The sequence below is a fragment of the Saccostrea echinata genome, unplaced genomic scaffold (assembly GCF_033153115.1).
Source record: "Saccostrea echinata isolate AGI-Se365-2 ecotype Australia unplaced genomic scaffold, CSIRO_AGI_Sech_v1 ptg000022l, whole genome shotgun sequence".
Lineage (NCBI taxonomy): Eukaryota > Metazoa > Mollusca > Bivalvia > Ostreida > Ostreidae > Saccostrea > Saccostrea echinata.
This window is the reverse complement of record NW_026889771.1, coordinates 12,998,193-13,022,517: the sequence shown is the minus strand read 5'-3', so window position 1 is coordinate 13,022,517 and position 24,325 is coordinate 12,998,193. Positions and strand designations below refer to the sequence as shown.

Below are 24,325 nucleotides of genomic sequence, written 5' to 3'. Positions count from 1 at the left end.
TATTTTTTAATTCAAATTATCAAATACAATGTTAATATATTTTAATAACCCTTGTAAATATTTACTCTTCAGTTAACCAGTTGAGTAGTTGGAAATAATTTAATCAATTAATGTGATACCTTCATGTATTTTCCATAAAATCGGGATGGAGGAAATTCGGATTAGTAAAATAAAGACGATCTTTTTCATGGTCTTTAGAAATAAATAATGTAGATATGCTAAAAGAATTAGATAGATGAGATTTATGAACAAGAGAACCATACTTCTTTGATTTTTTCATTGATTTGGGCTTTAAAAGCAAAACTTGGAAAATACCTGCTACCTTTTCACTAGCCTGTCGGGCTATTTACTAGATGACTTCAACCTGGCACAATCATTATAAAAAGTATTAAAATCATGAAAACAAACACTTCCGATCTCCAATTGGCGGCCATTTTTGTTTATACGTGTTATGTAAATTTTGAACCGAACCGAATTCCAGAATTCTGGATCGGTGCACCGAATTGAACAGTATGAACCGCGGTGCACCGAAATTTTCGGTGCACCGCACAGCCCTAGGATACTTTGTGGCAAGTTTGGTTGAAATTGGCCCAGTGGTTCTTGAGAAGAAGTCGAAAATGTGAAAAGTTTACAGACAGACTGACAGACAGACAGACGGACGCCGGACAAAATGTGATCAGAAAAGCTCACTTGAGCTTTCAGCTCAGGTGAGCTAATAAAAAGGTGATTAGATGAGAAGAGCTGAAATAGTGATTTCATCTACAATGTACCTGGTACAACATCTCCTGAATAGATTCTGACAATATCACAGGTATCACTAAATGGGTATAAATACCAAAATACCAAAATAAGACTCATAAACCTGCAAGCATTGGATATCTAAAAGCATAAATCTGCTAGACCAAAAACACATACTACATAGAATGCATGTGCAATATAAGCTTAAATATGTTTAAAGAAATAAAATTTAGCAGATTTTTTTTTTTTTTTTTTTTTTTTTTTTTCCGGATATAGCCCATTCCAAGCAAGATATATTGACTTAATAAGCCTCATTTATTACCAGCCATTTCCACTTTATAGTTCCAGATGTATGTGAATATGAATGAAATGTTAGTTAAAAATCTTCCAAGACTTCCAAAGTTATCTCCCGTAAGTGTGAACCCATCTAAATTACACTACCTTGCAAACCATACAGATTTTCCAGTAGTTTTCCTGCTGCTTCTGATGAAAAAAGTTATCTTTCTTGTATCATAATTATAGTGAAAAGTGCCCTATATATATTGACTACATGTTTATTTATAGTTGAATTTTTACTTGTACAGGGCAATAAATCATGAATAACAACAAAAATTACACTGCTCTCTCCTAAAAAAGGCATGTGTCCCCAGTAACTGAATTTTTTTTATCATATTAAAGTTATTCTCTGTAAGATTATCATATGCACATTTGACAATTTGGAAAAAAAGATAAACATGTTTTTACTGATTTTATAATACGGCATGGGTTTTAGTGCAGAAATATATATAGAGGATATTCAATGTTTTGTTGATGAATATGGAATTTATTTCACGAGTGGGACAGATTTTTTTTATATTTTCATGAGTGCGAAGCACGAGTGAAAATATGAAAAATTCCTGTCTCACGAGTGAAATAAATTCTATATTCATCTACAAAACATTGAATTTTCTGTTTAATACATTTTCTTTGATCTTCCCTTTGCCCCCGTCTTTTCATAACACAGTGTCATAGGCTATGACGTCATAGTTGAGTGGTGGAGACGTCATAGCTAAGCGATTGAGAGATTGAAAAAGTTGTAAACATGGATTTTTAACAACATATTTGGAGAAACTTTGGCAGATATAGTCTCTGTCAGGATGGTTCATTTATTCTCTCTATCTTATAACCGGCCAGGGATTTTTTTTAAAACACTCTTCAAGAAGGGAAGGAAAATCGAGAGATTTGCCGCACTTCTGATATTCTCTCACTGTGAGAATACCATTTTTGATATCTTTTCACACTGTGTCAGAATATCACTTTTATTCAATAAATTAGTTACAGTATTTTACTGTTGAAAATGTAATAAGACATGCTCTTGAATGCTACTGCTATATTTACAAAAACAAGTAATACTGTAAAAGTCAAAAAATTGCATAATATACCCATTGGCCTCTGGCAGTTCACTATCAATGTCATAGTTCTCTGGCACAGCATCAAATGTCTGGCTTGGCAGAAGGGTAGGGGGCATGGCCCGGGTCACAAGGGGGGTGTGACTACTTGCCCTGCTACAGGCGGCAGACATGGTCTATCCATCTAGTGAGTATAAGAGCTACAAAAATAATCAAATCACTATATGTTCAAATTTTCCTCCCAAAACCAAGGTCAATGTACAAATATGAATATTTGTTATTTGTTGGAAGATCTGATTCATACATTTAAGACAAAGTCTTTACTGGGTCAAAATAATTCATTGTACATATATATTTGTTGGAAGATTTAATTCATACATTTAAGACAAAGTTTTAAGCTTTACTGGGTCAAAATAATTCATGAGCATATATGTACAATAATATTAAATATATTGAACCTGCAAAATTATTTTTAATCAGCTCAAATTGAACTGTCCTGTATTTGAGGGAAATAAATTTTCTGCAGATACCCATTTTCAATGGTTATGCACAATAATTTATAAAATCCTTCAGTGTAGGTCAAGAAGGCAATAATACTGAAAAATCTTCTCTTGCTTGCTCCAAAAATATTGATATTTTACATCCTTGTTTGAGTTCTTATCCACTTAATAGATAATTAATGATTTCTTGCCCGAAATTTTTTCAAGTCAGTAAATACAAAAGGCTCATTGTAAATCCTTCATTTCTCTTCATTGTGTTGCTAGAGTAATTCCAGCTGGTGTCAATCTTGGATAAAGAAAAATATATTTACTCAGTATATATTGATTCTGTTTTATTGAACACCAAGAAAAAGGGTCTCTCTTCATGTTATTCTCAAAATACAGTATAAAATTTATTTTTTGTCACCTGGTTATCAAATTGGCTTATTATGGGATCAATATGGAAATTTACTGCCCTGACGAGTAATCTAAAGAGTTGGCCCTGAAGGATGACACAAACACATTACACAGAATCATAAAGCTGTTTATCTCCCCTTTATGATCAGTGACCCACCCATCACTGTAAATATTCAAACAGGTTGAAAGTGTGTACCCTGTCTCATTTATGAAAAATTTAATCAGACAATGCAATTTCCAGACAGATAAATTTCTGTACAATTTCTTTTATCTTCCAGGATTAGGAATCAAAATTATTTTCATATTTATGTGTCAAGTGTTGAGGTAGATTAGATCTCCTTGATGTTTTCAGTTGCAACAATGTATTAATAAACTACCAAATATATTAAAGTACAAATATGGCTTTTCTTGCCTTTTGAGTCATATTTGGGATCTATAAGCTCTTATCAAAATATCAATGCCATGAAAATCATAATTCAACTGAACTAAAGGCCAGTGGGCCTTGATGGTCACTAAATATCATGAGTTTCTCTTGACACAACTAACCCCACCTAAAACTTTGCTATATTGAGAACTCTTAATTCGTGTAACATGTATTTTACTAACTAATGAGGGATCTATTTCAATAAGCTTGTTCTTAGATGATTAAGAGTAAAAAAAAATGAATTTTAAGATAAAGTGCACTGCAAGTTGCATTACTGCATTATATTTTGCTATATTTTCTTACTACAAGAGGCCCAAGGGCCTTAATGGTCACCTGAGTAAGATACAACTCTGCTTCCACATAAGCTCCAGCCTTCAATCATCAAGTCCTGCTCTTTTAGTAATATTTATTGTACAAATTTAAATATAAAGTACTTTTGACTATAGTAATGTTTATTTACTTCTTATTTACAAGTCTACTTGACCATTAAAAACTATAAATATACTTGTATTATATACTTAAAGTTTTTATATGATTCTTTTATTCAATATACAAGGGACGTTCAAAAATTATGCGCACTCTGCTATTATTTACTCTTACGGACGTCAAATAGTAATGAAATTTCACAGAAATATTTTTCTTACAGATCCCAATAAAATTTTGGTAAAATTTTTGAACTTGAATTAATTTCTTCTAAAATTATTGCTCTTTTGAAATCAGTGATGGTAAAGTACATTTGCGATTTCATTTAACAATTTTCTCAAAGGTATCTTTTTTATTGTTCTATTATTACGTATTTAGATTTCTTAAGTAAAATTTGAAGTACAAACAGAAATATAGTGATTTTTCTCCGATGCGATTCCTATAAAAACAACTGCAAAAATGACATCTCATGAATTGACGGAGCAGCACACTTTATCAAAATATGTGTAATGCTCAAGAAAATGCCAAGATAGACCCAAAATATGCTTGAATGAAATATGTAGTAAACCAGGGTATTCCAGTCATTAATCTACAAATAGCAAAGAGGAATTTTTGACAGTTAAGACCTCAGTAAAAGGCAATCCAGGAGGGGACGGGAAGAATATCATCGACGAAAACATTATCTGGACTGATAAGAACGTGATTGACAGTAACCAACACAATATTTCAGAAAAATACGCAGTTTTGGGGTTTAAACCAAAAAAAATATACATGTATTATTCTAGTTTGATAGATTTTAAACTTGGTAAAGGGATGTTTATGCTGAGTAGATAAGGTAGCCCAAACTGTACATTATCAAATTGTGAGGGAAAATGTTGAGAAAATGAAAGCTCACATTTAATAATGCCAGTGATGTCGAAGATTTTACTGCACTGTGACTTCATGATATGTCCTGTTAAATCACCCAAAATTCATGTCAATTTGCCACATTTTGATATGGAATTTGAAGACCATATCAGTAAAGATTCTTTTATCTTATGTGTGACTTTTTTCCTAATTATTTCATCAAATATTTTTTCTGTGCAACAAGTCTGCATATTTTTTGAACGGCCCTCGTACCTATCATTTTCATTATGCAGTGATTAATTATCATGGGTAAGTCATTAGATGGGAATAATTTCTCTAAAAAAAATTCCCTACATTATCAATAGAGCTCTGCCCTTGTGCAAGTACTCCTGACCCAGGGGCATGAATTTCACAAATCTAGTGAAAGTACTCTTGCTCATTATAACAAAGACTGGTTTGCCTGCTAGATGCCCAGTAGCAGAGAAGACTTTGAAAGAATTAATGTTTTTTACTATATGATGAAAAAGGCCCTGTCCTAACACCAGAGCCCCTGACTCAGGGGCCATTAAATTCACAGTTTAATTTCACAGTTTAAGAGGAGGCACATGTGCTCATCATAATCATGTACAAAGCATGTCTGCTTTGTACCAAAGAGCTGAGAAAAAGAATTTCAAGGTATTAATTCATTTTCATACTATGATCAATAGAGCCCCACCCCTAACATCAGAAACCCTGACCAAGGGGCCATGAATATCACTATTTTGGAAGACACATCCATGCTCATCATGACCGCCTGTACTAAGTTTGTCTGCTTAGTACCCAGGAGCAAAGAAGATTTTCAAAGAATTAACGTACATGCATTAATTTTCACCTCATGATCAATAGCGCCCACCCTAACACTAGAAACCCGACCCAAGGGCCATAAATTTCACAATTTAAGCCTAATTGCTAATCATAACCATGTACTAAGTTTGCAAAATGTATAGGGGGGGGGGGGGGGGGGGGAGATGCCTTGAATAAAAGAATTTATGCACTTGGGGCCATGAATTTCAAAATGGAAAAAAAAAACTGATGAGATATCCGAGGATTCAAGATACTGGGGTAAAAAATACAAGAAATGACAAAGAAAAAGTGGTTGGGACTACCAACTCACTTTGGCATATCCATGGTATTTGATACTAATGTTCACGATTTTAATGCTGAGCATGTCTATTCATCTGCAAAAATACAAGAAATGAAATTTCACCAAGCTTACTTCATAGATATCTCCTCATGTTTTACTATAAACAATGCATTCCTCAAACTACACAATAATTTGATCTCTGCAATACTAACCGTTTACCGGTAATTTCCTCTTGTCCACAATGAATGTTTTGAATTCACAAAGTAAAACCTATAATGAGCCATTACACCAGCAACGAGCACATTCACACCTAATATGCACAAATACTAAAGAACTTATTAAAATTATTAATTCTAAACCATTATCCATTCTGAATGAGACAGATCAAGGGTTATACTTCCATTAACCAACACAGATTATTTAATGCGCAACATAAATTATAAACCATATTCAAGAATTAATTCAAGATTACCAATCTTCAATGAGTGCTACAAAAATTTAACTTAAGGTATAATCAATTTGACTTTTTAAATGCCTATGAAATATCAGTAAATTTGTAGTGTTAAACATGTTAAAGAATCTTTGATCTTTGAAGTTTATAATGTGAAAGACAGCTATAATTTTACTATTAGCAATGATCAAGGCCACATTCACATACCAGCCCATGCACTTCACACAAGCTTTTCAAGTGGATTGGGTCTTTTTATTCATAATTATATCTCCTCTAGGAGGAGAATTACTGGTTTTGGCATGCTTGTCTGTCTGTTCGTCCATCCGTCTGTCACAAAATCATGTTAAAAGTCTTTTAACCCTTGATTGAAATGGGTTATAACTTCAAGTATATTGTGGTCCTTGACCCAAATGTGTGTTAATTGTCTCAAGGTCATATCCCAAAGGTAAAAGTCAATGATGCAATGATATGTACAGTGGGTTAGAAATGAATTCAACATTACATTATTGTAGTGATATAACTTGGAAAAGGGTAGACATCTTTCTTTGTCAGAAAACATCTGGTTTACTTTGAATGGAACCTTTAAAAAGTCTGCATTTCAATGAGCAAAAAGGGTCTGTCCTCTGTTTTGAAAGCAGAAGGTATCTTTGTGCCCCCCATCCCCCCACCCCTTTTTCCCCAACACATACAAATTTTCGTTACAATTGTATATACATCCAGGAAATATAGGATATTAAAGGTCTTCACCCCTAAGCTGGATTATACAATACACAGACTGTGCAACCCCCCCCCCCCCCCATATTATTGAGTATACATTTATTCTCCGTGTATTTCCATTCTTTTTCAGGAGTACATTTTATAATTCCAACCAGCAGTGTCAAATTTCTTTTTTCTGCCCCAACATTTCGAAAACAAAAACAATACATCTGTTGAATGTTGTTCTGTTGATATGACATTAAATTGTATGTTTCACACTGTATAAACAACTACTTACAGGTTTTGTTTAAACTCAATAAGTGGAAATAAAGCCAATCAAAACTCTATGCACACAGATAGATAGCTTCTTTGTCAGGCATTTGCACAAATACGCACCTAAATTCACAGATGAACCCTCGGAGCCATTTCCCACTCCCAGACAACATCAAATGTAGAAACAATGCCAGGAGTTTCCCTTTTAATTTTCTTTGTAATTACTGTGGCATTTGATACCCATTTATTGATCTCTATGGAGGAATTCTTCTGTAAATAAGTCTTGTGTTTGTTTTTATCATGTTGAGTTTTTCCAGGGTCGTACAATCTCCTTTCATAAACTGTTACCTTTTATTTACTTATATCAAAGCTAGAAAAGTTCACTAAACTATGCAACAGAAAACAAGTCATAGAAAAGCAAACTTGTGTAAATATTCTATTATTTGTTCAAATTTTTAATTCTGGTGTGATTTTCAGGTTTAAATTTCCATAAAGTGGTAAATAAGACCCTTTCTTAAAGACAGACTGGCCTGCACTTGCCACACTGCGACTCTATGAATAGATACATTTTATTTCTGTGTGTCAGAATTTTAGTAGCACTTTTTCCTGCTGTTCAAATAATCTTTGATTCAATATTGATAGAAATTTACTGCCTTCTTCAAATGTTTTGGTGCAATTTTAAAATCCAATATACCATGATCATAAAATCTGCTTTTACGATTATATTATTTTTTATAAATAGGTCCCAAATACTTAACTTACTATTAATTATATACTGGTAAATAAAAGAGACATTCAAATTTTGAAAACCTGGCTGTTATTTTAAAATGAATTTCTGTCAATGCTCCGATATAATAAAAACCAACATCATTATTTAGACACAGGAAATATCAATTTTCTTGTAGCACAAGAATCAACCTGTAAAGTTCATGGTTCAAATATACTTATGTATTAAATACACTCAAAACAAGTAGGAAATCTTCAACTAGTAAGCTATCAAAGAAACGGTCATAAGATGTAACTCGAGGAAATAACAATGAAGCTATTCAAGTGTCATGATAAAATTGTTCCCAATGCATACATCCATCTGTGCAATTCTGAATCCTCTAAATTAGTCAACATCATTTTGTTATCTCTATCAATATATATATATTGACATCCCCACCCACCTTAAAAATACTTGGAATACAACATTTAGTTCAATTAGCAAACTTTGGTATAGAGTTGCAAATAAGAATTTTAGACATTTTTATCATAATTTCTCTATAAGATATAAACAACTGGCTGAAAACAAAACAAAACAAAACAAAAACAAAACAAAAAAAAAACATTAGCATATTGATTTATAATATTTATCACAGAAATTCCCTTTCCACTATTATTTTAAGGAGCAAGTCCATTCAGGCAAGAAAATCAACAATGCAAGAACGCTAATGAATTCAAGAATCTCTTTCCAAACTCAATAAATATATAACTAAAACATTTATCACATTTATTCTGTATTGGATGGGGAAAGTATTTAATAGTTACCCTTCAAACTGACATTAAACAACTAAATATGATGTGAGCAATGTATGTGTTTTGCCTATATTACCAATTTAAATTAAATTATTTTTTTTTCTGTCTCCATTACCTAATTCCTCTTCAATATGTCACAAATTTGATAAATTAATGAAATACTGAAGTTGAACTACTCCATTCTATTAGTATTATCATTGATCAAGCTATATGATACAATCATGTTGGTGTAGCTGTAAATGACCTGAAATACCTACTGGGGATATTAATTAATAGTCAAAAAAGATATCTCAAGAAAAACACTCATATTTGTTATATTTCTGATCTGACCATAAGGGAATTTTACACCTCTTTACTTAGCACAGCGGACTTAAAAATAAATTGTAGTTTTATAGAAATAAATTGTAGGTTTTTTGTAGTTAAACATTTTCCTTGAATAATAAAAAAAACCTAACTTGAAGGATCTAGTTTATATGAAAAACATTATTTTATTTTTAAGATAACATGAGCCAGAGAAGAAAAAGTTGCCATTTCCTCAGCTCATTAATATGTGAGAAAGAAATGAAAAATCAACAATTGATCCACTCTTTAGTTTCTTTTTTAGATCATTGTAACATTTTAGCAAAACCATATTCTAATGGAATACAAAAAAAGACCTTACAAGATATTCTATAAAGATATGTAACAACAAGAACTTTTTATTTTTCTCTTCAATAAATGTTGGTGCTAATTTTGAAAGAAAGAGAGAAAAGAACATTATTCTTTGCTTTCTAGCTTCTACTTTATCAACAAGGTCAAATCTTGCATAAAAAAGATATAAGCAAAAACAATGTACTGAATTCACAATTCCTTAAAATATATTGAACAAGGGTTTTCTATATTAAGAAACAGTGTACCCACTTACCAACATATATAGAAAGATTAAAGTCCTTGGATGTGTCCTTAATTAGTAAATTCCAAAACACATGATTAATGCAATAAAATTCCCCTGAATAAGTGAAGATTGATAGGTAGAAGACACATATATCTGAGCATCAAAAAGACCAGAGTTCTGTAATACGGCCACTGTAAATGCTCCCTTTCAGCTATTCCCCATTTAAATGTCCAAATAAACTCAATAAAACTTTATTAATCCCTAGTAAAAACTACTGTGTCTTGCACAAAGAACAGTTTTTAATATCAAACTTATATTTCGAATCTGTAAATATCTCAACGCGAGTTCTCGGTGACTTGTCAAATGCACATTCAAATACGCAAAGAACAAATTTAAAGAAATTTTACACGCAATAATGTCGATTGTTATAATAAAGGCTTTGCATTCCTGTTGGAACTTTCACAAGGAATGGGTTAATGATATTTGTCGTGTGGCATACAAACGTTCATTGTTTTTGTTCAACATAATTGGGATTTCATTTTTCTTCATGGTGTGCCGTGACATTGTACTGGTTCCATTGTTAAAAAACGAATTAAGGTACAAGATAAACACCTTGTGCAGTCACTTTATGCATTAGAGGCCCTTGCCAAAGTGTTACAAACCCTTTTAAATGTTTGTACCCTTGTCATTTGTGGCCTTCCACCGATGAAAAGAAAATTCTTCCAATCTAAATAGAACTTACTGCACATTCAGATGTTTAAATGTCTTTAGTACAGGAGTAAATTACCCACTTTTTACCTGTATAGATAATCATTTGTCAAGATCGCAACCTTAGATATAAGTCTAGCTATCAAAATCAAAAAATCTTTTGTACTTCACACAAAACTTTTTTTTTTTAAATCTTCAAAAAAAAAAGAAGTCCACACTTTTACTTTCACAATGTCATAATATTAAAAAGAAATGACTAATACTCCTGTGTCCCCACTCCATAAATGTTGTAAGCAGATTATACGAAAAGCCATTATAAAATACATGACACATGAAAAGTGTACACAAATGATTTCTCTATACCAACAAGGAGCCATCTGAGATGATATAAGAACTGGTCACATAAAGAGAAAGTGTCAACATTTTTGAGACAGACATTTCAACTTTACTAAAGGATTACGGAAAATCCTTCCTATTAATACTGTGTCTGTCCAAAGAACATTTAAAAATATCTCAACTCAAGTGCAAACCATTTGAAGTAAATCTCCTTGGCCTTTTTTTTAATGGACAATCTGGTCCTGTAGGAACTTGATTTGTTTAGATCTACCTGAAAGTAAGAGCTCCTGAAATTATAATTCCAGCCAGCACATCAAATTTTTACATTCACTTATGTTATCCCTGCTATTCCATTAAAACCTTGTCATACTCCACGTTAGATGCTAATGAAGCAGGAAAAGAAGACCTAATCAATGCTATTTAGTTAGACTAATGGCTTCAAATGTACCAAAGAGATGCCATTATGCCACATGTTATTTGAAAAATCATACCTGTATTACCATAACCGTCTGACTAAACACAACTGCAGGAAATAAACTACATGAAACAATGGTAAAAATCCAAGTAGCAGCACTATACACTGTCTACCTTTAATGTACGTCTTAGATGAAAAAGAATTCAAAAATTTTATTTTACACAGTTTCTAAAGAGAACAAAATCACAAGTTCAATTTCCTCACAATGTGCCTTATAAAATCATAGAAAATATTTCTGCATTTGTACCGGTACCTCTTTATAACAAAGATAAATATCTCACCATTAGAAAATTGCTTGAATGTATGAAAATTACTGTTTAATGCCTTCTACATTCCCATCTTGAACTTTCCAATAAAAGAAATTTCACTTAGTGTAAATCCTGATCTCACCCTTTTACATCTATCACTTGAATTGGTGGGATTCACGGCAAAAATGTGTCCTTTGATCATATTTGAGAGCATTTTAAAAAGATCTTAAAATTCTTTTAGGAAATAAATTTACAATATATATATCATACATTCTGATATTATAAATTAAAAGTATAGGAATGATGATGATGGTTTTCAGTAGTGTTATAAGCCCAGCATAAGCCCCATGCATTCACAACACTGAAAAAAGGTAAATATGAAAAGTTTTCATATCAATTATAAAATTTTTAGTGAAATTCATCCAACATTAATACATGTACAGCAATTAATCAAAGTTCAGAATCCAATTGTTAACCCTATAAGATATAAAGTTAGGAATATATATACATGTAGCATACAGATATGTAACATACTACATAAAAGATATATAAAAAAAAAAAAAATCACCACCACCCCCCACCCCACCCCCGGGATCATCCATTAGAATGCAGGTTTCCTAATTTAATCTCATGAAACTGTAAAATACACAACTTATCAACATTTAGAGCCTTACACACAGTACGGCTTGCCTTATAAATCTAAAACCTTACGTTTTGCTGGCCATACGGCTGTCATGTCCACACGCTACTTTTAAGGCAAGACTTTAAAAGATTATAAACATTTCCATAAATTCCATGTGCTTTTCAGCCCTAAACAGTGCATTCAGTCATTAAAATAGAAGACAATATTACTAGGGTGTTATAATAATAATTTTATCAAACAATGCATTCACACTTCTTCAAAAGAGGAAGAGGTTGAACAGAGGCATTTGTGGATGCATTCATTTAACTCTGTGTACATTTCAATCTACCCACCTGTATGGTTTGGTAAAAATACAAATTTGGTAAATTAAATTGACACTGTGAATGCTTTTTAATGGCTAGGAAGAAAACGTCAGCTAAGTCTTGTATTAAGAAATTGAGCAGTGATCTATTTGTAAGTCAGACTTGAATGACTCGAAAAAACCTGTATTAAGGGTGTACACAAGCTTTGTCTAGAACTTAAGTTCCATGACTTATAAGGCAAGTCTTACCATGTGTACCAGCCCTTAGAGACATTGACTTAAAAAAGCTGTACAGAGCTTGTGTTTGTTGCTTTAAATATCTGACATAAAATAAAATTCTCTGATTCTGAAAAGGGATTTATCAAGTAAGTATTTTGTGAATCTTCCACTTTCAAACTGAATAGTTCATTTTCTCCCATCATTATTATAAGTATTAAAAAAAATAATATGGTCAGACATAAATCCCACAAAGTCAAATACAAGAGTGAAAATTTACTTTTACTTCTTGTATACTGAAGAACTTGTTTACTCAAGTTAACTGACAATCATGAATTGTCCATAAACAGACTGCACTATTATGTGCATGCAATGAACCCCTTGCATATTTACCTGACAAAGTCCAATTTTTCGAGTGAAGGCTTATTATAAATATTTAAATGTAGATCATATTTCATTAATTACACTCATACAATACAAGATAATCAGCATATAATTTCACATTAAATGGCAGTAAATCCTACTAAATGCTTGCCATTAAATCTGTTTCATTTTATTTTCTGAATCAATGTAAACTGAGAGTAAATATGACTGCAGTACATGAAAGGCAGACTTGTTTTGTATATACATTGTATTCATCATTCTTAACATCATAATTAAATTCCATTTATTTCCAATAAATACAATTGATGAAAGAACCCCCTGAAAGTTGACTTCTCGCCTACAACTATAACCACACTAGCTCCAATTGGCCACATGCACACTTTGAAGTACTGTTTATTTTGTTTTATATTCACCAGTAATGAAAAGAGACATCGTAAAAACTGGTACAAATATCAACAAGAACCCTGACACATGTGAAGAGATTACGTGCATTAGAAAACCTACAAATAAACATTTCATAAAGAGATCAGCTTTATAGAGCTTTATCAATAAAAAAAATTGAAAATACCACATAAAATCAGGGGGCTTTGAATATGTCAATAATCCGTCTTGCAAAACAATTTCAAAGTTTCCTATTCAATTTTAAATGACTGTTAAACCATTTAATGTCCTGATAAGGGATTTTGGCTCTTCAAAGACATCACGTCAAATACAATACCATCTTCTATTTCTATTGATAAAGAGAAATGGACCATGTGATAATGAAAAAAACCAAAAGCAATTACTTTTCCATCACGTCAGAGCGAGAAGACAAGGTGACAAACAGCTGTTTCATCTTTGTTGTTTTATTAACAAAATCCACAGCAAATTCACTTTCAATAATTGATTAGCCGCAGACATTAAAGACAATTACCATGCATATATATACAGAGTAGAAAACATTGACGCAAAGAAACAGGAGAGCTTTCTTTCATGTTAACTGTATATTAAAATAATAGTTAATACAAAATTAGCAATATATCAATATTCATATGGCAGTCAGGCTGGTTCATAATAATTTAGTGGAGAATCTTTAGGAGTTTAGGGGCACATGTTTGAATCCTTATCTGATCCACTGCACTTTCCTTCCTCTTTTCCACAATATTTCAGGATAACACAGCTGCCCAAAATTTTTTTTAAAGGATTTTTTTCTCCCATGGACAGTTAGTAGAATTCCATTATCTTTAGGTTTTATGAAGTATTTAAATGATCCAGGATTTCGGGTTGGAGGGGACATTATTAGACGGCAAGGTCCCCAGGGCTAATTAAAGGACAGTGTCTGGTGGAGGGCCTGGGGCAAAGTCTAATGAGAATCAGAAATTTTAATGTTAATATAATATTATTTTAACATACAAATAACTGTAATTTTACTTTTATTACATCTATGTATAACAGTGAAAACTACATTTTGTTGGATTCAGAGGGGGCACATGCTGGGAGCGCCTCCATCTGAATCCACACCTGGCCCTTAACCATCCTTCAGAACTTTTATTCTTTTAATTAATGTTAAATCATGAAGATTAGAAATTAAAAATCTGTGTTATTTCATCTAAACTCTGGTTACTGTGTGAAAGAAAATACATGTATTGTCCCAAGAACATCTTCATCACAAGCTGGAATATACAATTAAGGCAGAATGTCAGATTCGGTGCTTTTGTCTTAAACAAGTGACCTTCTGCTCAAAAGTATCAAACCATTAATTTGTCATATTTTTTTTAATTGTATGACTTGGCTTAAGAAGATATTTTTGACTCTGTCCCATACAAATACACTTCCTTTTTTCTATTAAAAAAAAACTTTTTCTACATCCATTTCAGCATTCAGACTCCTTGGAAAATGAGAGCATAACTTAATGTGTATTAAAACTTCCTACCATTCACTGTTTTAACTTTTAAATCAAGGTATGTGCTCTGTGAGATAGCATAGAACAATTCTGGGTACAAAATTTGTAATGCCAGGTATACATACACCATTATCTAGCAAATTCTCTCCTTTTACAACACCAAGTAAGTACAAGACCACTCAGTTCTTACATTTCTTGTGAACACTACACTTCAGTTATGACATAGAATTGCTTGTTGTAGCTGTACAGAGGAACATTTATAATATATGACCCAAACATGGTATAAATCATGCATCAACTGTGATAAATCATACACTGGAAACACATATATGGTATAAACACGGAAAATACAAAAAAAAAAAAAAAAAAAAGAAGACTCTAGACTTTCTCTTGCTTGTAAACTCACATCTGAAATGCCAAGAGCAAAAAGTCTCAAGAAAAAATGTGATGCACCAGATATTTCTGCATACTTAAAAATGAATACTGGAAAAATCTATTTTTTTTTTATAAAATTTAAAATAATTTTATAAATGTCACAATTTTGTAGAAATAGCCAAACAGAGTAAAGTATATTCCTACCTTTTCTTTATTGAGAATTGATAACACTGTGTGAAAGTTTTAGTTTTACACCTGAGATTTTGAATATTATACCAATGATTAAGGCCGGAGATATGCAGGATGCAGCTAAACTGATTTTATCTTGTTGATACTAAATCTTTTCCTTCGTCATAAATTTGAGGGCTTTTGTAAAATTAAGTCCAGGTTCGGTGAAAATCCTGTATCTCCCAAACTAACGGTTTCATAGGTGTACAAAACATTTGTTCAAGTTTAAAGACCTTTAACATTACAATTTCCTTCCAAACTCAAGTGCTTCTACATGCTGTTTATCACTTTTACTTTAAAATCTACACAAAAAAGTAATATGAACTTTATAAAAATGACTTATTCTATTTCTTTCCGTTACAAATTAATTTTAACGCAGACCTGACCAGGACCTTTCTTTTTCTTATAACCACCCATTCTAAATATGGTTATGCACTTCAAAACCTCTTAATTTCAGATCTCCTCCTTCCCGGGCTAAACCTGCTACTAACCAAAAACACCCTCAAGTCATTATAAGTATCAATATTCAAAGAAAACATAAATGCGAATCAAAATAAATGTTTAAACACTTTTGATTACCAGAGGTGTACCACACTGTAAATTAACAAACTGCTAGATCTGGCTGTAAGCAAGACCACTGGAAACTAATGCAGTTCATTTGTACTTTTTGGCAGATAACAAAATGTCAACAGCTATCACAATTCTATCCAGGAATAAAAAATTCAATAAATGTAATCTTGTATCTTTTTCCAGAAATAAACCCCAAGTGTCAGATTCACAATAATGCATTTTTACCTGGGAACTATAGAAAATAATACAATTTAACACAATCTCCTAGCAGACATGAACTATTGTGAATAGTTATAAAACAAAACATTTGTTGTATCAGAGCAATCTAAAATCAATTTTGGTAGGAGACTGAGTCATCAGAAAAGATGCCATACAATAAAGTGAAATTCTGCAAGAATCTAATGCCTCCTATATAATTTAACAGAATACTGTAAACATCGTTAATTCCACATATTCAATATATCATGATTTTTTCAAGTTGTTTTAATTTACAATATTTACATTTCCAATAAATTTCCCCTATGATTCTTTACAAAATAGAATACAGTTCATTTTCTCATGAACTACCATGAATGGGCATGAATATCTCATTGTTACGTCATAATACCTCTCTTGACGTCAAAACTATAGTGCAAACTGTTTTGCTTTTAAAAATGACAGTTGAATGGCGTTATTTGTGGCAAATCATCAGAAAAATAATGTAAATATAAGAAATGAATTCAATTTTTGAAAATTCATGAGGTACATGAACTACAATGCTTCACGCCGGCATATTTATCATGAAGCGCTGCCGCGCTTCATGAAATATGCCGGCGTGAAGCGTCGTAGTTCATGTCCTCATGAATATTCAAAAATTAAATTCATTTCTTAAGCCACTCAATTTCTCATTATTAGATATTTGTAATTTTAAAAAATATTCCTTATAGATACAAAGAAAGTTGGTGAACTATATTTTTTTTTCAATTCAATTCAATTCACTTTATATTTAATATTTTAAGAAACTAACTTTATACATCCGTTGTTTAAACCAGGTGTTTCCAAATGATTATTAATTGTTTAACTATTTTACTACTATCATGGAAAACTAGTTTTTTTAAAGGTATATTGTATTTAATATATGAATACTGCATTGATATGTCAAAAATATTCACTATGGATAATGTTTGCAAAAAATTCTTTGATCGCAAACATAGTGAAATTAAAACCCCTGCAATGTATCATACTTTTACAGTAATTCATTCTTTGGTTAATTTCAATAGAACACTATGGTTTAGGATACAACTTATTTGCATCAAAAAAGCATTCCAAGAAACACTTTTCTCACCTCCTATGATTTTTATTACCATTACATTGTGGGAAAATTAACTTATACCAAGTATGAATGAGTGATGTCCCAATAATACATGTATTTTAATTTTTTTTTTTTCCTGAGCAATATCAGTGACTAAAATATACTAAATGTCAAGAGAAAATTTTGATCCATCATGTTAAATATCCAACCTTTTACATCATCTTCGTTCATACATTGCATTTGAAGTATAATGCTGCCCAGTTCATACATTGTGTTTGAAGTATAATGCTGCCCAGTAGAATGCTGTCAGAGAATGACAAGTTAAATTCCAGGGATATATACAGCAAAGAAACCTGCACACAATTATGAATGCCACAATACATGCCCCAATAGGTACAGTATCAAAAAATAACTGGCCCTCATCATAAATATCAGTCTCTCAAAAGAAATGGTTCAGATGATTGCTAATTAACTTGAAACTAATGATATAACAAATGCCAACAAGAGGCCAATGGGCCACAATGCTCACCCGAGTCAATATTTTCTTTATCAGCAGATTGTTTGCTATATACATATATATATATAACACTTAAATCACATACTGTGGCCCCCACCCTAACCCCAGGGGTCATGATTTGAACAAATACCTGAGTATGCTTCCATAATAATATGACAAATCTTGTCTTTGCTGTTCTTGGGAAGATTTTTCAAAGATTTTTTGTACATACTGCTTTGTCAAGATGGAATTCCTGATGGTTTTAGACATATTATCACGGCATGCCACTGAACTTAAGATAATAATTCTTTGTTAGTAATTTCTATAAAATATGGTTTATTCTCCAGTAAAAAGAGTGCATTGCATGCTTAAGAATCAGTTCTGGAAGGCTTACTATCTTAAATACACATTATCTTCCATGTTTATAGTTGTGTGTTTACTAACTACAAAGATGTATGCTGCTCTTAAGCTAATATTCATCAAGAAAAATTAACTTTAAAATATACTATTTTTCATTTGATTTTCTGTGCATATGATCAGAAAAGATATAATTATTGTATTACATAATAAAAGTTATCCTGCCTGTGTTAAAATCTTATTGGTCAAGAATACTGTATAAAAGCATGCCATGCTGCATCCAACATATTATTGTTAATATGCCCCCTGCACGTGACCTGCTGAGAAGATATCAAAACTATATCCCCCCTCCCCATGAACTACTAAGGATGCACAATTTTATCAGTAAAACAGTATATTATGATTCTTTATTGCATGATAAGTATCGTGATACGGAGACTAAAATAATGGTATTTGGTTCATATTTATAAATTACAGAAATTCATTTATTTGGTCAAACTTTTAAATTACAATTACCGCGAGTGTAAAGAAAATGTTGAAAATAATCAGATAACGGCATCCTAGCATCCAAACATGAATAAAATGAAGAAAGCGAAGCTATGTTTTTATAGCATGTATGTATGAAAAGGTAAAAAAAAATAATAGTCTTGTTTCCTGCTACCAGCCTGAAAAAAATAGGGTAGGAAGGTAGGAAAATTCTTTTATTTTTTTATTTTATTTTATTTTTTTCCAACAGTATTTTTTGGATATGAACTAATACAAAACCAAATTAAACATGTCATAGGTCAAAATTATCTTTAAAAATTAAATTTCATGTCTTTTGATGCTCAACTCAAGTGGTATTTTATGAAAGTCAATTTAGTCAATCCATACACTGTTCACTCTTGACCTCGGAAGGAGTCTAATAACTGATATCACATGTGCATCAGACAACATCACAATGTAAAGGATGGCTACCGAAAAGTTTGTTTTGCTAAAAGTTTGTTGAAAAATCATTGACAAGATAAATTCATTATGTATAGACATTATGCCTCGCCCAATATGCATTTGTTTATGGACCCCACATACATCCATATTACCCCTCTAAGTGTCTACATAACTTAATATACATTATAACCATTTTTTTTCAGTAGTGAAGAAAAAAGTACAAAATTTTCAAATTGCAAGAAAGTACCTGATAAAAAATCCTTGTCATGTAAATGTTCCGAGTTTTTCCAATACTCTGCTATAATTCACTCAGCAATACACTGTTCACTGACAGAATACACAATTCAAGGGTCTTGGTTACACACACTACATGGTCATCTTTCAGTCAGTAATGTTGATCTACAACCTAATCAGAGCCATTCTCCAACACCTCAACTCCATTAAATGCAACAGCCCAAGCAATTGAAGACTCAATTTAGTCAATTACAGTCAATCTCCAGTTTCTCGTATTGGAAGAAAGATTCTCAGGTACAGACCAGCAGGTGCTAAAATATATAAATGCTGTCACCCATATTAAGAGAGAGAGAGAAAGAAACCTTCTTCACCTGAATCTACTACAAGGTATTGGTAATTGACATGATACAGTAATACTTGTAGTTAATTAAATCTCACATGAATATTTCATGATGTGAGACTGCAACAGCAAATTGTGAGGAGGTAAAAGATGTCCAGGTACCTTAATTAAGACTAGTATTGCCAATGGGCGACTGTGCTGAATTAGACTATAAATAGATATACCCATTAAAATATTCCCATTATGTACTGCTTCATCAACCACTGAGATCACGGACTTTTTCCCCCTTGACACTTGATCAGAAAACAATGATTTATAATTATTATACTTCTGAAAAACACAATGTATGAAATATCTTACCATTCATGCAGGTTTCATATTGATCCATCAAGCAATGAAATCACTAAAATTATCTTTCAAATTGACTGTTACATAATGGAAACTAATATGGGCTGGCATAAAATATTCATTTGGAATATCATTTATTAGTTTCTTGTTCTCTTAGATGGGCATTTCTCAAAAAAACTCAAAAGAACAATCTGTCAGTGAATACCTTCATTTTAACAAATTTCATCTACTTATGATTTTTTTATACCTATATGGTGCAAAAAGAACATGAAAAATTATGCAGTAATTAAAAAAATTGTCTATGGTTGTCTATGGACAACTATTCCTTCAACTTATTCTTTACAAGCCTGTCATATAAAATTCACATTTATTTTAGAGTTCACTTGAACTTGAGCAAATATATTGCAAGTGCAACTGCACTTTAGATCTTTAGATTTTATCAAATGTACAAAGATGAAAAGAAATTAAGCTATAAATATATTGTTCCTAACTTTTTCAAAAGAACAAATTCCTATTGCAGAACTTGCCTAAACCACAAGATATGATTCTATTCGTCTTACCTTCGTCTGTTCAAACAGACTTCCTATCCTCTACTCTGGACTGGAATGACCATGAAAACATCCAAGGTCATAACAGGCTCAAAAAAAGACTTCTGGAATTTTTTAGGCTTCAATTACTTAAAGATAAGAAGTGACAAATGTAAGGGCTCTTTCCTTTTACCAAGATATGTTAAAATAACAAGTACTTTGCAAATACATGTCTGACTTACAAATTCTCAACAAGCACTTCACTTCCTTATTGATAGTGGAAGCATGGAGTACATTGTATTGTATTTTGATAGCATGGATAGTGCAAATACTTCACTGTATCAATACCAAACATCAGAATTTCAAAAACAAACACATCATTCAAACCATACCTACATTAATAAATCACCTTACTGAGGTAAAAATATTCTGCTTACTTATCAAATTGAACAAAACTTACCAAAAATTCAAAACTGTAAGATTATCACATCTATCGATAGAATCCCTGTGTATTCCAGGTGTATTCAAACTTCCAAGATCTACGCTGAAAGTTTAAATCAAACATTTACCAAAAATTTAAACTGAAATATTATTTTCAATTCCACTACTTAACTATTCACTATATGTCTGGTAATCAGAACACCTTCAAGTTTCATCTTGACCTCAAGTTAAAAATCAATTTAATCAATTCTGAAGGGGTTCATCTCAGATAACTTTAGAAAGTAAACAATTAAGTGAATGTTGAATTCATGCAACATGTTTACTGTTTTTATTTTTACCCCTTCTAATCAATTTCATCTCTCTTTACCAACAAACTTCAACATCGAATATATTGGGTCTCCAAATTCATCAACAGCACATCAAATACCTGAAAAAAAAAAACACAGCACATCAAATACCTGGAAGATTCTGTTGATGAAGTCAAAAAAAATATCGAGGAAAATATATTTGTAGACACTTGATTCCTTAAGGAATTTTAAAATAATTGTCTCATACTTGTATTTTACAATATTTATTTTCAACTTTATTTCTTTATAAATTTTGAGTGTATACACATTGTATTGCAAATTTAATGCGTATGCCAAATTGGAATAATTATTGCATGTCTATGAGCTATAAATAATATGTATTTATGATAGGATTTAACACAAATTATCAATATTTAAAGACTTGATTCTCTAACATTTCAACAACTATAGTTATGAATGTATAAATTCACACGAGAAAAGCCCACATGAAATATTACTTTTGTAAAAACTATCTATTCATATGATATTGAGCTTGAATACATGTACTTTATTCTTGGTCCATTTTACATTACCTAAAATACCTCATGTTCATCACTGCTTTTGTGTCATGTCTCCAAATACTGAATAAAAACCATTACCGACTTACACGTAGACCCGGGCATTTCAAACAAACTTACAACATTAATGTTTAATTTCCTGTGCATTATTATTGTTCTATACAATCCCCCATTTCTATTTTTACAATTAATTACATTTCATTGATTTTGATTTGAAACATAGTGGTATCAGGTTCAATACTTCATACATACTGTAATGAATGAAATTTTTTTTTCATCAGAATATTAAATAAATGTACTATTGTATATATGATTATTTATAGTAACATAACCTTTGAGAAATCTGGTGAAATCTGCCTAGATTGGAAGACTCTTAATGTAACCAAAAAAAAACCCCTCTGTTCCTGAATACCGAGTTCAACTTCGGTATCTCAAACATCAATATATAGGACACCATAGATACCACACCTGTGAGTTGGAAGTCCCTCCCAATGTTTTTTAACCTAGCTTAATTACTTTCTCTAACTCTTGGATATCTCTGGGGCCCCAGTCCCATGGAGTTGGAGATAAGGTTTGACTGTAAATAGAAATCAATTATTTATGACAGTGTTCAATTTTTAGAGCAAAAATTTATCTGCACATTAAAAATTACATCAAAAATGAATGTATACATGTATATGTATTTTTACTTGAGGTTTTGTGTTGTCTGAATATATACGTTTACCATATATGACTGTACACATCATGACATGAATATTATGCTTGCTTTTTTAATTTACTGGCAAATAACATATATAAAAAAAATTGTTTTTCCTCTGAATGATATATAATTTACAATTAGGGCTGTCACGGTTCCCCAAAATAACAGAAAACCTCAATTCAAATTGAAGTTTTTTTTCTTCAAGTCTAGTTTGTAAAAATGAATCTGTTTACAAAAAGAATGGCATCGAAATAAAAAGTGTGGACTTAGGATCGCAGTGAGTTAAATATAACTGAAATCCATGACAAAGCAGAAAAATTATCAAAACAAGATTGGCTATTTTGTCACTAAATAGTAGGCCTAATAGACCTTACTGACAACCTCCAATGTCATTTTCAAAAGTGAATTTTGTTTTCATAACAAATAACGTTTTTTTGTTTTTTAAAAAGTTTCTTTCATGATATTTAAGCTTAAAATATAATGTCAACAATTGAACCAAAAACCCCAAACCCAAATTGAAAATTCCTGGATATACCTGACCTGAAAATTTTGGGAACTGTGCAGGGCTCTGCATTACCCATTTTTCTTACTTGTTCATTTAGACAAGTGACTGTGAAATTAACTTCTCCGAACATAACTTTACTTGTCCGAAAATATTTCAAAAAAGAACTATTTAACAACTTGAAAAATATTGTGAATTAAAATAGAGTCTATAATACATTCACCAATTCTGTTTACGAGTTTCTGACATATATTGGAAATTTAGAAACTAAATAAGCTCTATCCTGTCCTAAGTATTGGTAAATGCTATATATAAAATATTATATAATAATTATAAATGAATAGTAAAATAGCAACAAAAAGAAATGCATCAAATGTTTATTTACCTTCTTTCTCTAATCCTTTGTATTACCCTTGTCTTCTTTCGATACCCAATACTAAAAATCCAAAATTTGTTAGATTCATATATTAAACTAAAATCAAACGTACTGCCTCCATAGTAACTTTGATCACCATCAAGTTTGATGACCAGGATCATTATTACTTATAATGATCAGGATTGAAGTTAACTATTTACACACTGCATGCTTTTGATTTCAAACTTTCAATAAAAAGTTGACATTTTCATTTTCAACCTAAAATAATTCTTCACAGAAAAAAAATTACTGGTCCAATTGGACAAGTGCCCATCTTGTCTGTGAAAAAGTTAACTATTTACGCACTGCATGCTTTTGATTTCATACTTTCAATAAAAAGTTGACATTTTCATTTTCAGCCTAAAATAATTCTCCCCCCCCCCCCAAAATCACTGGTTCAATCAGACAAGTGCCCATCTTGTCTGTGAAAAATTTTCACTGGTACCAGACAAGTGGACAAATGTTTACTTAATGTCGAGCCCTGCTGTGATGCCCTATACTGTTTTTCTGCTGACGAGATTGAACTAGAGACCTTTTTAGGTCTCTGATAGAAGACTAATTTCACATTCTTAAGAGTTATCTCCCATTTTCAACGTAACACTCATTTTTCTCACTATTTTATTTGTAACTTACCTGTAAATATTTTCAACCTTCAAACGCTTTCAGAACATTTCGAACATTCCTGTATTCTCATAGTATGGGGTAAAAAACAAAAAGTACATATACATACAGACGTCATTGTATGACATTTCCCATTAAGTTGGTAATGTTAGAGAGAACGATAACTCTGGATAGAGAATTAGAAAACAGTGCCTTATGCCGGATGACCCCCGATTTACCCCGCAAGGGGAAATAACTCTTGTAAA

At 31.6% G+C, this 24,325-nt stretch overlaps 2 protein-coding genes across 2 annotated transcripts in view; one reads left to right on the top strand and one right to left on the bottom strand.

Moving 5' to 3' along the window:
- Positions 1-2,326, bottom strand: part of LOC133190440 (ankyrin repeat and fibronectin type-III domain-containing protein 1-like) — a 78,396-nt gene extending 76,070 nt beyond the window's left edge. The window contains exon 1 of the mRNA XM_061326082.1: positions 2,160-2,326. Within this exon, the coding sequence (XP_061182066.1) occupies positions 2,160-2,299 (140 nt within the window). The 5' untranslated portion in view covers positions 2,300-2,326. The remainder of the gene's footprint in view (positions 1-2,159) is intronic.
- LOC133190446 (charged multivesicular body protein 5-like) overlaps positions 1-24,325 on the top strand; it is a 445,151-nt gene that overhangs the window by 397,753 nt on the left and 23,073 nt on the right. The window lies entirely within an intron of this gene.